General features: G+C 43.9%; 1 protein-coding gene across 1 annotated transcript in view; it reads left to right on the forward strand.

Annotated features, from left to right (window-relative positions):
* Positions 1–12,760, forward strand: part of LOC136322516 (zinc finger protein 850-like) — a 69,795-nt gene that overhangs the window by 38,239 nt on the left and 18,796 nt on the right. The window contains exons 9-11 of the mRNA XM_066254480.1: positions 5,696–5,822; positions 7,841–7,936; positions 10,004–11,973. Of these exons, the coding sequence (XP_066110577.1) occupies positions 5,696–5,822; positions 7,841–7,936; positions 10,004–11,973 (2,193 nt within the window). The remainder of the gene's footprint in view (positions 1–5,695; positions 5,823–7,840; positions 7,937–10,003; positions 11,974–12,760) is intronic.

Below are 12,760 nucleotides of genomic sequence, written 5' to 3' on the forward strand. Positions count from 1 at the left end.
AGCAGAGCAGGTGACCCCTTGCTCAAGCCAGCAACCTTGAGCTTCAAGCCAGCAACCATGGGATCATGTCTATGAGCCCATGCTCAAGTCAGCGACCCTGCGCTCAAGCTGGTGAGCCCATGCTCAAGCCGGTGACCTTGGGGTTTCCGAATCTAGGTCTTCCGCTTCCCAGTCTAACGCTGTCGCTGTGCCACAGCCTTGTCATGCTGTTTGCTTCTTTCACTTAATATTTTGTTGGTGAGATCTTTGCAATTACAGCCTCTCTTTAATAAGGTAGCTTCTTACTATCTATCATCACATTTAGTGAGTGTTTATAGTTCCAGTGGTCTCAAAATTCACAAATTGTTTATAGTTTGTTTGAATTAGGATCTGTATTTTCATAGAATTCAATCAGTTAATCTGTCTCTTATGTCTCATTTATTTTTATTTATTTATTTTTTTTTAAAAGATTTTTTATTTATTCATTATAGAGAGGGGAGAGAGAGAGAGAGAGAGAGAAGGGGGGAGGAGCAGAAAGCATCAACTCTCATATGTGCTTGACCAGGCAAGCCCAGGGTTTTTTACCGGCAACCTCAGCGTTTCCAGGTTGACACTTTATCCACTGCACCACCACAGGTCAGGCATGTCTCATTTATTTATTGATTGATTTTAGAAACAGAGGTAGGGGGAGAAAGAGACATCAATTTGTTGTTCCACCTCTTTATGCATTCATTAGTTGATTCTTTTTTTTTTTCTTTTTTTTTTCTGAAGCTGGAAACAGAGACAGTCAGACAGACTCCCGCATGTGCCCGACCAGGATCCACCCGGCACGCCCACCATGGGGCGACGCTCTGCCCACCAGGGGGCGATGATCTGCCCATCCTGGGTGTCGCCATGTTGCGACCAGAGCCACTCTAGCGCCTGAGGCAGAGGCCACAGAGCCATCCCCAGCGCCCGGGCCATCTTTTGCTCCAATGGAGCCTTGGCTGCGGGAGGGGAAGAGAGAGACAGAGAGGAAGGCGCGGCAGAGGGGTGGAGAAGCAAATGGGCACTTCTCCTGTGTGCCCTGGCCAGGAGTCGAACCTGGGTCCTCCGCACGCTAGGCCGACGCTCTACCGCTGAGCCAACCGGCCAGGGCCTCTTTTTTTTTTTTTTTTTTTTAAATATATATTTTTTTAATTTATTCATTTTAGAGAGGAGAGGGAGAGAGAGAGAGAAAGAGAGAGAGAGAGAGGAGAGGAGCTGGAAGCATCAACTCCCATATGTGCCTTGACCAGGCTAGCCAGGGTTTCGAACTGGCGACCTCAGCATTTCCAGGTCGACGCTTCATCCCACTGCGCCACCACAGGTCAGGCCCATTAGTTGATTCTTGTATCAGAATGATGCTCTAGCGAACTCAGCTCCTGGCCAAGACTCCCGCCCCCTTTTTTTTGTATTTTTCTGAAGTGAGAAGCAGGGAGGCAGAGAGACAGACTCCTGCATTCGCCCTACTGGGATCCACCTGGCATGCCCACCAGGGGGCGATACTCTGCCCATCTGGGGCGTTATCCCGTTGCAGCCAGAGCCATTCTAGCACCTGAGTCTAAGGCCAGGGAGACATCCTCAGTGCCCCGGCCAACGTTTGCTCCAGTGGAGCCTTAGCTGTGGGAGAGGAAGAGAGACAGAAAGTAGAGGGGTAAGGGTGGAGAAGCAGATGGATAAATGGATGCTTTTCCATGTGCCCTGGGTTGAAATCGAACCTGTGACTTCCACATGCCAAGCCAATGCTTTACCACTGAGCTAGCTGGCCAGGGCTCTTTTTTTTTTATTGAGAGGAGAGGAGGCAGAGAGACAGACTGCCACACGCGCCCCAACCAGGATCCACCCAGCAAGCCCCCTGAGGGTGATGTTCTGCCCATCTGGGCCATTGCTCCACAACTGAGCTAATTTTAGCACCTGAGGCAGGAGCCATCCTCAGCACCTGGGGCCAACTTGCTTGAATCATTGAGCCATGGCTGCAGGAGGGTAAGAGAGAGAGAGAAAGAGAAGGGGGAGGGATGGAGAAGCATATGCTGGCTTCTCCTGTGTGACCCCACCTAGAATCAAACCCATGACATCCATATGCTGGGCTAGCACTACCACTGAGCCAACTGACCAGGGCCCTAGCGAGGACCTCTTAAATTTCTCTATTTTTTTTTTTCCTTTCTCTTTAACCTTTCAGAAGCTGGAAACGGGGAGAGACAGCCAGACAGACTCCCCGCATGCGCCTGACCGGGATCCACCTGGCGCGCCCACCAGGGGCGATGCTCTGCCCCCCCGGGGCATCGGTCCGCTGTGACCAGAGCCACTCCAGCGCCCGGGGCAGAGGCCAAGGAGCCATTCCCAGTGCCCGGGCCATCCCCGCCCCAATGGAGCCCTGGCTGCAGGAGGGGAAGAGAGAGACAGAGAGGAAGGGGGGGTGGAGAAGCAAATGGGCGCTTCTCCTATGTGCCCTGGCCGGGAATCGAACCCGGGTCCTCCGCACGCCAGGCCGACGCTCCACTGCTGAGCCAACCAGCCAGGGCTAAATCTCTTTTAATCTGTTGACCATTTTTATATTGTTTAACTGTTATTTGTTGAAGAAACCAGGTAATTTATTCTGTAATTAAACACTGTCTAGATTTTGCCGATTACATCCTCAGAATATATATTGGTAGAGCTGTGCTGTCCCATACAGAAGACATTGGCTGTATATGACCTCTTTAAATTAATTGGGCCTGGCATATGGTGGTAAATTAACCTGGGTGTTTTTTTTGTTGTTGTTGTTGTTTGTTTTTTGTTTTTGTATTTTTCTGAAGCTGGAAATGGGGAGGCAGTCAGACAGACTCCCACATGCGCCTCACCGGGATCCACCCGGCACGTCCACCAGGGGGCGATGCTCTGGCCATCTGGGGCATCGCTCTGTTGCAACCAGAGCCAGTCTAGCGCCTGAGGCAGGGGCCATGGAGCCATCCTCAGCGCCTGGGCCATCTTTGCTCCAATGGAGCCTTGGCTGTGGGAGGGGAAGAGAGAGACAGAGAGGAAGGAGAGGGGGAGGGATGGAGAAGCAGATGGGCGCCTCTCCTGTGTGCCCTGGCCAGGAATTGAACCCCGGACTTCTGCACGCCAGGCCGACGCTCTACCACTGAACCAATCGGCCAGGGCCGAGCCCGCATTTTAGATAATGACAACCTCAGGGTATCAAACCTGGGTCCTCTGTGTCCCAGTCCAATATGCTCTATGTACTGTGCCACTGCCTGGTCAGTCTCAACATATATACTTTTCCCTTGCATTTTTATTTTTCTGCCCAGTACCACCGGTTGGTCATGGTAACCACAATCTGTCACCCTTTCATTATGGTCTTTAATCTAATCACAACCCACCCCTGTGATCTGGACAGAGTATTTGTATTTCCTCAACCCTAGCAGTTTTTAGGTCCCCTGGAGGAGTTGCTATTACTAGGATATATTTTTTCTTTTTTTGTGTGTGTGGCAGAGACAGGGAGAGTCAGAGAAAAGGATAGATAGGGACAGACAGACAGGAAGGGAGAGAGATGAGAAACATCAGTTCTTTCTTGTGACACCTTAGTTGTTCATTGATTGATTTCTCATATGTGCCTTGACCGGGGGGCCATAGCAGACCAAGTGACCCCTTGCTCAAGCCAGTCACCTTGGTCTCAAGCTGGTGTACCTTGCTCAAACCAGATGAGCCCACGCTCAAGCTGGCGACGTGGGGTCTGAAACCTGGGTCCTCCACATGCCAGTCCGATGCTCTATCCACTGCACCACCGCCTGGTCAGGCTAGAATATTTTTGCATTTTTTAAAATTTTTTTAGTGGAGGCCTGACCTGTGGTGGCGCAGTGGATGAAGCGTCGACCTGGAAATGCTGAGGTCGCTGGTTCGAAACCCTGGGCTTGCCTGGTCAGGGCACATATGGGAGTTGATGCTTCCAGCTCCTCCCCCCTTCTCTCTCTCTGTCTCTCCTCTCTCTCTCCTCTCTAAAATGAATAAATAAAATTAAAATAAAAAAATCAACTCAGAAAAGTTTACATCAAGGTTTATTCTCTTAAAAAAAAAATTTTTTTTAGTGGAAAGCACTAGTTTTCTAAAACTCATCTCAAGCTTTACCTCTTTCAGAGAGCCCAACTTAAGTCTGAAATAGAGAGATGCTTTCTTGCCTGATACACACTGTGCCCTCCCTTCATGTCTGTCTTAGCTACTTTAACAGCTTATTTATAGGTATACATGTTTCTGGGTTATAAAATGAAGCAGTTTTGGCCCTGGCCAGTTGGCTCAGTGGTAGAGCGTTGGCCTGGCGTGCAGGAGTCCCGGGTTCGATTCCCGGCCAGGGCACACAGGAGAAGCGCCCATCAGCTTCTCTACTCCTCCCCCTCTCCTTCCTCTCTGTCTCTCACTTCCTCTCCTGCAGCCAAGGCTCCATTGGAGCAAAGTTGGCCCAGGCACTGAGGATTGCTCTATGGCCTCTCCCTCAGGCGCTAGAATGGCTGTGGTAGCAATGCCCCAGATGGGCAGAGTATCGCCCCCTGGTGGGCATGCTGGGTGGATTCCGGTTGGGCGCATGTGGGATTCTGACTGCCTCCCGTTTCCAACTTAAGAAAAATACAAAAAAGAAAAAAATAATGAAGTAGTTTTTTAGGATATTGTTTTTATTATTTTTATATATTTTGCTACTACCTCTTTTTTTTTTTAATAAATTTTTATTATAATGGGTGACATCAATAAATCAGGGTACATATATTCAAAGAAAACATTTCCAGGTTATCTTGTCATTTAGTTCTGTCGCATACCCATCACCCAAAGAGAGATCGTCCTCCGTCACCCTCTATCCAGTTTTCTTTGTACCCCTCCCCTTCTCCCTCCTTCCCTCCCCCCACCCCCCATAACCACCCCACTCCTGTCCATGTCTCTTATTCTCATTTTTATGTCCCAACAATGTATGGAATCCTGCAATTCTTGTTTTTTTCTGATTCACTTATTTCACTCTGCATACTGTTATCAAGATTCCATCCACCATTCTCCTATAAGTGATCTGATGTCATCATTTCTTCTAGCTGAATAGTATACCATGGTGTATATGTGCCCCATCTTCTTTATCCAGTCTTCTATTTTTCTTTTTACAGTGATTAAAAGCCTTTAAGCAAACTCTTGGCCAATACAGCAAGAATCCATAAAAGAGTAGTGTCCTTAACATGTTCACCAAGTCCAAGTTGGCCTCATCACCATGCCAAATCCCTGAAAAATGCAACCCAACCACAGTTCAGTCTGTTAGGAGCTGTCACAGGGAGCAGGAGTCCAGAAAAGTCCACATCCAGGAAAAGTCCTCATGGCACTGGAATTGTTGTCACCATTCTATACTTTGCAGCTCATGTCCAAGTCCCAATGACCGCTGCTTCTAGCTGGTAATGATTCAGGTAGACTGGAAAGCTACTGCCTCTTCTGATGCCAAATTGAGGTTACATATTTTGTTGGTGGTTCAGAAGATTGAAAGATGTGTGGTCCCATTCTTGTGTATTATGTAAGCAGAAGGATGACTGAATGCATAACAACATTTTATTCTATAATATGATACAAAGGTATGGGTACAGAAGTCATTCTCTAGAAGTTGCTCTGATAACAATAATGTACTCAACCTCCAATACTTCTTTCTACACCACCGAGTAATAACTGCTTCAGATTCACTGCGATTGTGCTTTTACAGGAGTCAATATCATTTGAAGATTTATCTGTGGACTTCACCCAGAAGGAATGGCAACTGCTGGACTCCTATCAGAAGAACTTATACAAGGATGTCATGTTGGAGAACTACAGCAGTCTAGTGTCACTGGGTAAGAAAAGCCTTCCCAGAGGACCTCATTGTGCCCAAAACATCGCTTTTAAAATTTTTTTAAATTTTAATTATTAATTTTAAATAAAGAGGAAGGGGGAGAGAGAGAGAAAGAGACAAACATAGATTTGTTTTTTCACCCATCCCATCACCCAAGCATGCATGGTTGATTCATGCATGTGCCCTGACCGGGATTGAATCTGCAACCTTGGTATATTGGAGCAACACTCAATCAACCAAGTACCTGGCCAGGCCTTTGCTTTTTCTCTTTTAGTTGCTAAGAGCTGTGGGGCTTCTGAAATTGTTAATGATTCTGGACCTAAATATAGGAGATCAAAGTTCCTTGGACTGTGACACCAGGGAAAGTGTTAGGATCTCATCTTCCAATAATGAAGTCTTAATTGTATTTTTTTTTAAATGTTTATTTTAGCTCCGGCTGGATAGCTTGGTTGGTTAGAGTGTCACTGCAAAGCACAGAGCTTCCTGGTTTGATCTCTGGTCAGGGCACATACAGGCACAGACTGATGTTCCTATCTCTGCCTTTCATTTCTCTCTGTCTAAAATCAATAAATAATTTTTTCTTTTCTTCTGTATGTTTCCGAAGTGAGAGGCAGGGAGGCAGAGAGACAGACTCCCGCATGCTCCTGACAGACTCCTGCATGCTCCTGACATCCACCCAGCATGCCCACCATAGGGCGATGCTCTGCCCATCTGGGCCATTGCTCTGTTGCAACCGGAGCCATTCTAGCACCTGAGGTGATGGCCATGAAGCCATCCTCAGCTCCTGGGCCAACTTTGCTCCTGTGGAGCCTTAGCTGTGCGAGGGGAAAAGAGAGACACAGAAGGGAAAGGGGGAAGGGTAGAGAAGCAGATGGATGCTTCTCCTGTGTGTCCCAGCCAGGAATTAAACCAGGGACTTCCACATGCTGAGCCAACACTCTACCACCGAGCAAACTGGCCAGGGCCAATAAATAAAATTTTTAAAAATAATAAAATAAAAATTTTAAATGTTTATTTTATTGATTTTATAGAGTGAGGAAGGGAAAGAGAGGAACATTGATCTGTTCCTTTATGTGCCCCGACTAGGGAGTGAATCAGCAACCCCTATGCTTTGGTATGATGCTCTAACCAACTGAGCCATCTGATCGGGGCTGAAGTCTTAATTTCATTGTGCAGCATCTGGAACATAATAATAGCTGCAGTAGTAGTTACACCACCTAATGCAGTTAACTTACTTTATTGCACATATTGTTCATATACTGACTCCGTTAATCATTAGAACTATCCTGTCTGACATTTACAATTGCTCTCCTTTGTTTTCTAAAGAGGAAATAGAAGCAACGAAGGGTTAATAAACTTTTCCAAGGACTGAGCAGTATTAAGTGAAATAGCCTGGATTTGAACCCAGGTAGACTGGCTCTAGAGCCTCTGAAGTGTTCAGTGTTTTTGGACATGAATTATAAAACTCAGAGTTTCGCCTGACCAGGCAGTGGCGCAGTGGATAGAGCATCTGACTGGGTCACAGAGGACCCAGGTTCAAAACCTCGAGGTCACTGGCTTGACTGCAGCTCACCAACTTAAGCATGGTTGCTAGTTTGAGCATGGGATCATAGACATGACCCCATGGTCTCTGGCTTGAACCCAAGGTCTATGGCTTGAGCAAGGGGTCACTCACTCTGCTGGAGCCCGTCAAGGCACATATGAGAAAGCAATCAATGGTCAACTGAGGTGCCACAACAAAGAATTGATGCTTCTCATCTCTCTCCTTTCTTGGCTGTCTGTCCCTATCTGTTCCTCTGTCTGTTTCTCTCTCTGTCTCTATCAATAAAAAAAATAGTTTTTTAGATCCTATTAGCCACCAGGGAGACCATTACCATTTCTTTGAGAATTATTTACTCTGTTGATGTACAAATCTTTAACTTAACTGGGTCAACTCTGATGCCAAACCTTGCCCATTCATCAGAGGCACTAAAAGCCCAAGTATTCCAGGCCAAGGCCTTTGTGATTTCCCTTGAACAGGGTATGAATTTATGAAACCAGATGTTATCTTCAACTTGGAGCAAGGAAAAGAGCCATGGATAGGAGATGGAGAAATTCCAAGTGCAGATTCTCCAGGTGAGTGTATGAGAAGCAGGCAGCTGGGAGAATGTAGAAGAGCAATCTCAGCTGATCATTGGGTTGGCGTCATTGAAATATGCTAGTAATAATGTGAACATGTATTTATGGGGGATTGGTTCCAGGACTCTCTGGATACCTTTACTTGAGGATGCTTAAAGCTTCTTATATAAAATGTCACAGTAAAAAATTAATAAATAAATAAAATGTCACAGTATTTGCATATAGCCTACACACATCTTCCCATAAACTTGAACTATAGAAATGATCCCTGAAAGTATAGTCTTCCCATAAACTTTAAATCATCTCCATATTACTTATAGTACCTGCTAATGCTATGTATTTAGTTATTAGATTGCATTGTCAGGGAATAACAACACGGGGTAAAGGTCTGTACACGTTCAGTCTGGATGCAACCACTTTGGCCTAGTTACATAGCGTACCTCAACAACAACATGGCATTTTTTTTTTTTGCTGCGTATTTTCAATCTGTTTGTTGAGTCTGCAAATGTGTAACCCACAAATATGGGGAAAGACTGCATGGTAAATGTAAATTAAAATTTACACTATTTTAGAATGGGAAAAAGTACACAAGATATTTTTCATTCTTCAAGTTTGAAATGGTTAAGCAATTATTCTTTCAAACCTGTTGATTTTCTTTTATGGTACTTACCACAGTGTACAGTTGTAATTTTAAAAAACATTATTTATTATCATTTCCACTTGAATGTCAGTTTCATGATGGCTGGGGCTTGTTCTCTGTGTCTCCAGCACCGCACATGCCACTTGGAACCTAGTGTGTACTCAGTAGGTATTAAGTTAATTCCTCAGAACATTGGATCAATGCTTCTTTTAGCTCCTTTCTTTATTCTTCATTGTTTTTAATGTATTTTTCACATTCTCTTTCCATTTTATAAACTTATATTTAATAACAAGTGAAGGTGATTTAATCCAGTGTTTTTCAGCTGCGAGTCCGTGGACTGGTGCAGGTATGCCAGTAATTTTGTGCTGGTTGTGTAGTCTTCATATAATACCAGAGTGCTTAACTCTATGCAGACTGGCGTGATGGTCCAGTACCAGTCCACAGACTGACATTTTGAAAATATTGCATAATCTACTGTTTCCTGTTTACAGCATTACTTTTATTATTATTATTATTATTTATTTTATTTTTTACAGGGACAGAGAGTCAGAGAGAGGGATAGACAGGGACAGACAGACAGGAACAGACAGACAGGAACAGAGAGAGATGAGAAGCATCAATCATCAGTTTTTCGTTGCTATACCTTAGTTGTTCATTGATTGCTTTCTCATATGTGCCTTGACCGTGGGGCTACAGCAGACCAAGTAACCCCTTGCTGGAGCCAGCAACCTTAGGTCCAAGCTGGTGAGCTTTTGCTCAAACTAGATGAGCCCTCGCTCAAGCTGGCGACCTCGGGGTCTCGAACCTGGGTCCTCTGCATCCCATTCCGACGCTCTATCCACTGCGCCACCGCCTAATCAGGCTATTATTATTATTTTTTAATAGATTATATTTATTGATTTTACATAGAGAGAAGGGGAGGAGAGCAAAAAGTAACAACTCACACAGTTGCTTCACTTCAGTTGTTCATTGCTTGCTTGTCGCTTGTTGTCTGTTGTATGTGCCTTGACCCAGCAAACCTAGGATTTGAACTGACCTCAGTATTTCAGGTTGATGCTCTGTCTACTGCACCATCACAGGCTAGGCTTTTAGTTTTCAATACCTAGAGTATAATCATTATTTTGGGGTCTTTAGATCAGACTAGGAAACACTATCTTAAAAAGCTTTCATTCTCACCCTGGCTGGATTGCTCAGTTGGTTGGAGCATCATCCTGATATGCAGAGGTTCCTAGTTCGATCCCCAGTTAGGGCAGATGAAGTAACATACTGACTTTTCTATCTCTCTCTCTCCCTTACTCTCTCTTTAAATTAATAAATAATAATAATAATAGTAAAAAGCATCCATTCCTGTCAAATTGCATTTCTAGGTTTTTTATTCAGCATAACCATAGAAGAATTCACAGAGATTTGTTTTTTCTTTACAGAACAAGTCTTACAAGCAAATGGTCACATGTTGTGGCACCAGGATATCCAAGGGAAGCTTAAAATTATGAAACAAGATTGTGAATGTGATGCACTTGGGAAAAATTTCAATCTGAGCATCAACTGTGTTTCTTTAAGGAGATTAATCGATGAAGGTGATCAAGATGGATTAATTTTAAAACATCATTTAGACTTATTTCTTCCAAAAACTGATTATGGAAAAACAGAAGCAGATGACTTAAATGTATTTGACAAATTGTTTCTCCATTCCAAACCTGAGGAAAGTGATTCTTGGTTAAAATACTATAAGTGTGATAAATATGACAAAGTTAGTTATAAGAAGTCACAGATTATCATATATCACAGAAATCGTTCAGGGGAGAAACTTTATGAATGCAGTGAATGTAGGAAACGCTTCAGTAAGAGAACAAGTCTCATTAAGCACCAGAGTAGACATATAAGAGAGATAGCCTATGGCTGTGGTAAGTGTAGCAAAGCCTTTCCCCAGAAGTCACAGTTTATCACACATCATAGAACTCATACAGGGGAGAAACCTTATAATTGTAGCCAGTGTGGGAAAGCCTTCTCCCAAAAGTCACAACTCACATCCCATCAGAGGACACATACAGGAGAGAAACCATATGAATGTGGTGAATGTGGGAAAGCCTTTTCTCGGAAGTCACACCTTATATCACACTGGAGGACACACACAGGAGAAAAACCCTATGTATGTAGTGAATGTGGAAGGGCCTTTAGTGAAAAGTCAAATCTCATGAATCATCAGAGAATTCATACAGGAGAGAAGCCTTTTGAATGCCTAGAATGTAGGAAGGCTTTTAGCAGGAAATCACAACTTGTCACACATCACAGGACCCACACAGGAACAAAACCGTATGGCTGTAGTGATTGTAGAAAAGCATTCTTTGAGAAATCTGAACTCATTAGACATCAGACAGTTCATACTGGAGAGAAGCCCTATGAATGCAGTGAATGTCAGAAAGCATTCAGAGAAAGGTCAAGTCTCATTAATCATCAGAGAACCCACACAGGAGAGAAACCTCATGGATGTATTCAGTGTGGAAAGGCCTTCTCACAGAAGTCACATCTGATATCACATCAGATGACACACACAGGAGAGAAACCGTTTGTATGCCCTAAATGTGGGAGGGCCTTCAGCAGGAAATCGCAGCTTGTTAGACATCAGAGGACTCACACAGGAGAAAAACCCTATGAATGCAGTGAGTGTGGGAAAGCTTTCAGTGAAAAATTAAGCCTCACTAACCATCAGAGAATTCATACAGGAGAAAAACCGTATGTGTGCAATGAATGTGGGAAAGCCTTTTGTCAGAAGTCACATCTTATATCACATCAGAGGACACATACAGGAGAAAAACCCTATGAATGCTCTGAATGTGGGAAGGCCTTTGGAGAGAAGTCAAGTCTTGCAACTCATCAGAGAACTCATACAGGAGAAAAACCCTATCAATGCAGAATTTGTGACAAAGCCTTCTCCCAGAAATCACAACTCAATACTCACCAGAGAATTCACACAGGAGAGAAACCCTATGAATGCAGTCTTTGTAGAAAAGCTTTCTTTGAGAAGACAGAGCTAATTAGGCATCAGAGAACTCATACAGGAGAAAAACCTTATGAATGCAGTGAATGTAGAAAAGCCTTCAGGGAGAAATCAAGTCTCATCAATCATCAGAGAATACATACAGGAGAGAAACCCTTTGAATGCAGTGAATGTGGAAAAGCCTTCTCTCGGAAGTCACACCTGATACCACACCAGAGGACGCATACAGGAGAGAAACCCTATGGATGCAGTGAATGTAAGAAGGCATTCTCTCAGAAGTCACAGCTTGTTAATCATCAGAGAATTCATACTGGAGAAAAACCTTATCAATGCAATGAATGTGGGAAAGCCTTCTCCCAAAAATCACAGCTTATTAATCATCAGAGATCTCATATAGTAAAGAAATCATAGACATGGAGTTAATTTTAGTCTTTGACATAGACTATACCTCTTTGTATCTCCGAAAATGCATTATGGTAAATGAGAGAATAGTTGCACCGTATTACATGTCTTAGTGCTCTTTTGGCATAGGAACTCTAAATGAGGTTATGTGGGAAAGCTTTCAGCAGATTAACATGTTTATCAGATTTCATAGAGTGGATTCAGTCTATGAAGTTCAGTGTATTTCAGTAACCTTTCAAATTATAGTCAAGTCTTACCCAGTAGAAAATTAAAAGCAAAGAGGAATACTGTGAATATAGATCAGCCTTCCTAGATCAAATTTCATTAGCTGTTAGAAATATCCCTACTGGGGATAAATCCTAGTCCAGTGAGTGGAGAAAACCCCGTGAATGTGGTTCTTGAGGTAATATTATTAAGAAATGACAGCTCATAGTATATAAGAAAATGCCCTCAGAAATGAAATTCTATGAAAATACTAAATATGGGACAGCAAATAATCCAACCATATTGTATTTTGGAGATTTCTTATTTTGGATAAACAATTTTTTTTTTTGTATTTTTCTGAAGTGGGAAACGGGGAGGCAGTCAGACAGACTCCTGCATGTGCCTGACCGGGATCCACCTGGCATGCCCACTAGGGGACAATGCTCTGCTGCAACCAAAGCCATTCTAGCAACCGAGGCAGAGGCCACAGAGCCATCCTCAGCGCCCGGGCCAACTTTGCTCCAATGGAGCCTTGGCTGCAGGAGGGGAAGAGAGAGACAGAGGAAGGAGAGGGGGA

Source organism: Saccopteryx bilineata, chromosome 2, assembly GCF_036850765.1.
Source record: "Saccopteryx bilineata isolate mSacBil1 chromosome 2, mSacBil1_pri_phased_curated, whole genome shotgun sequence".
Taxonomy (NCBI): domain Eukaryota; kingdom Metazoa; phylum Chordata; class Mammalia; order Chiroptera; family Emballonuridae; genus Saccopteryx; species Saccopteryx bilineata.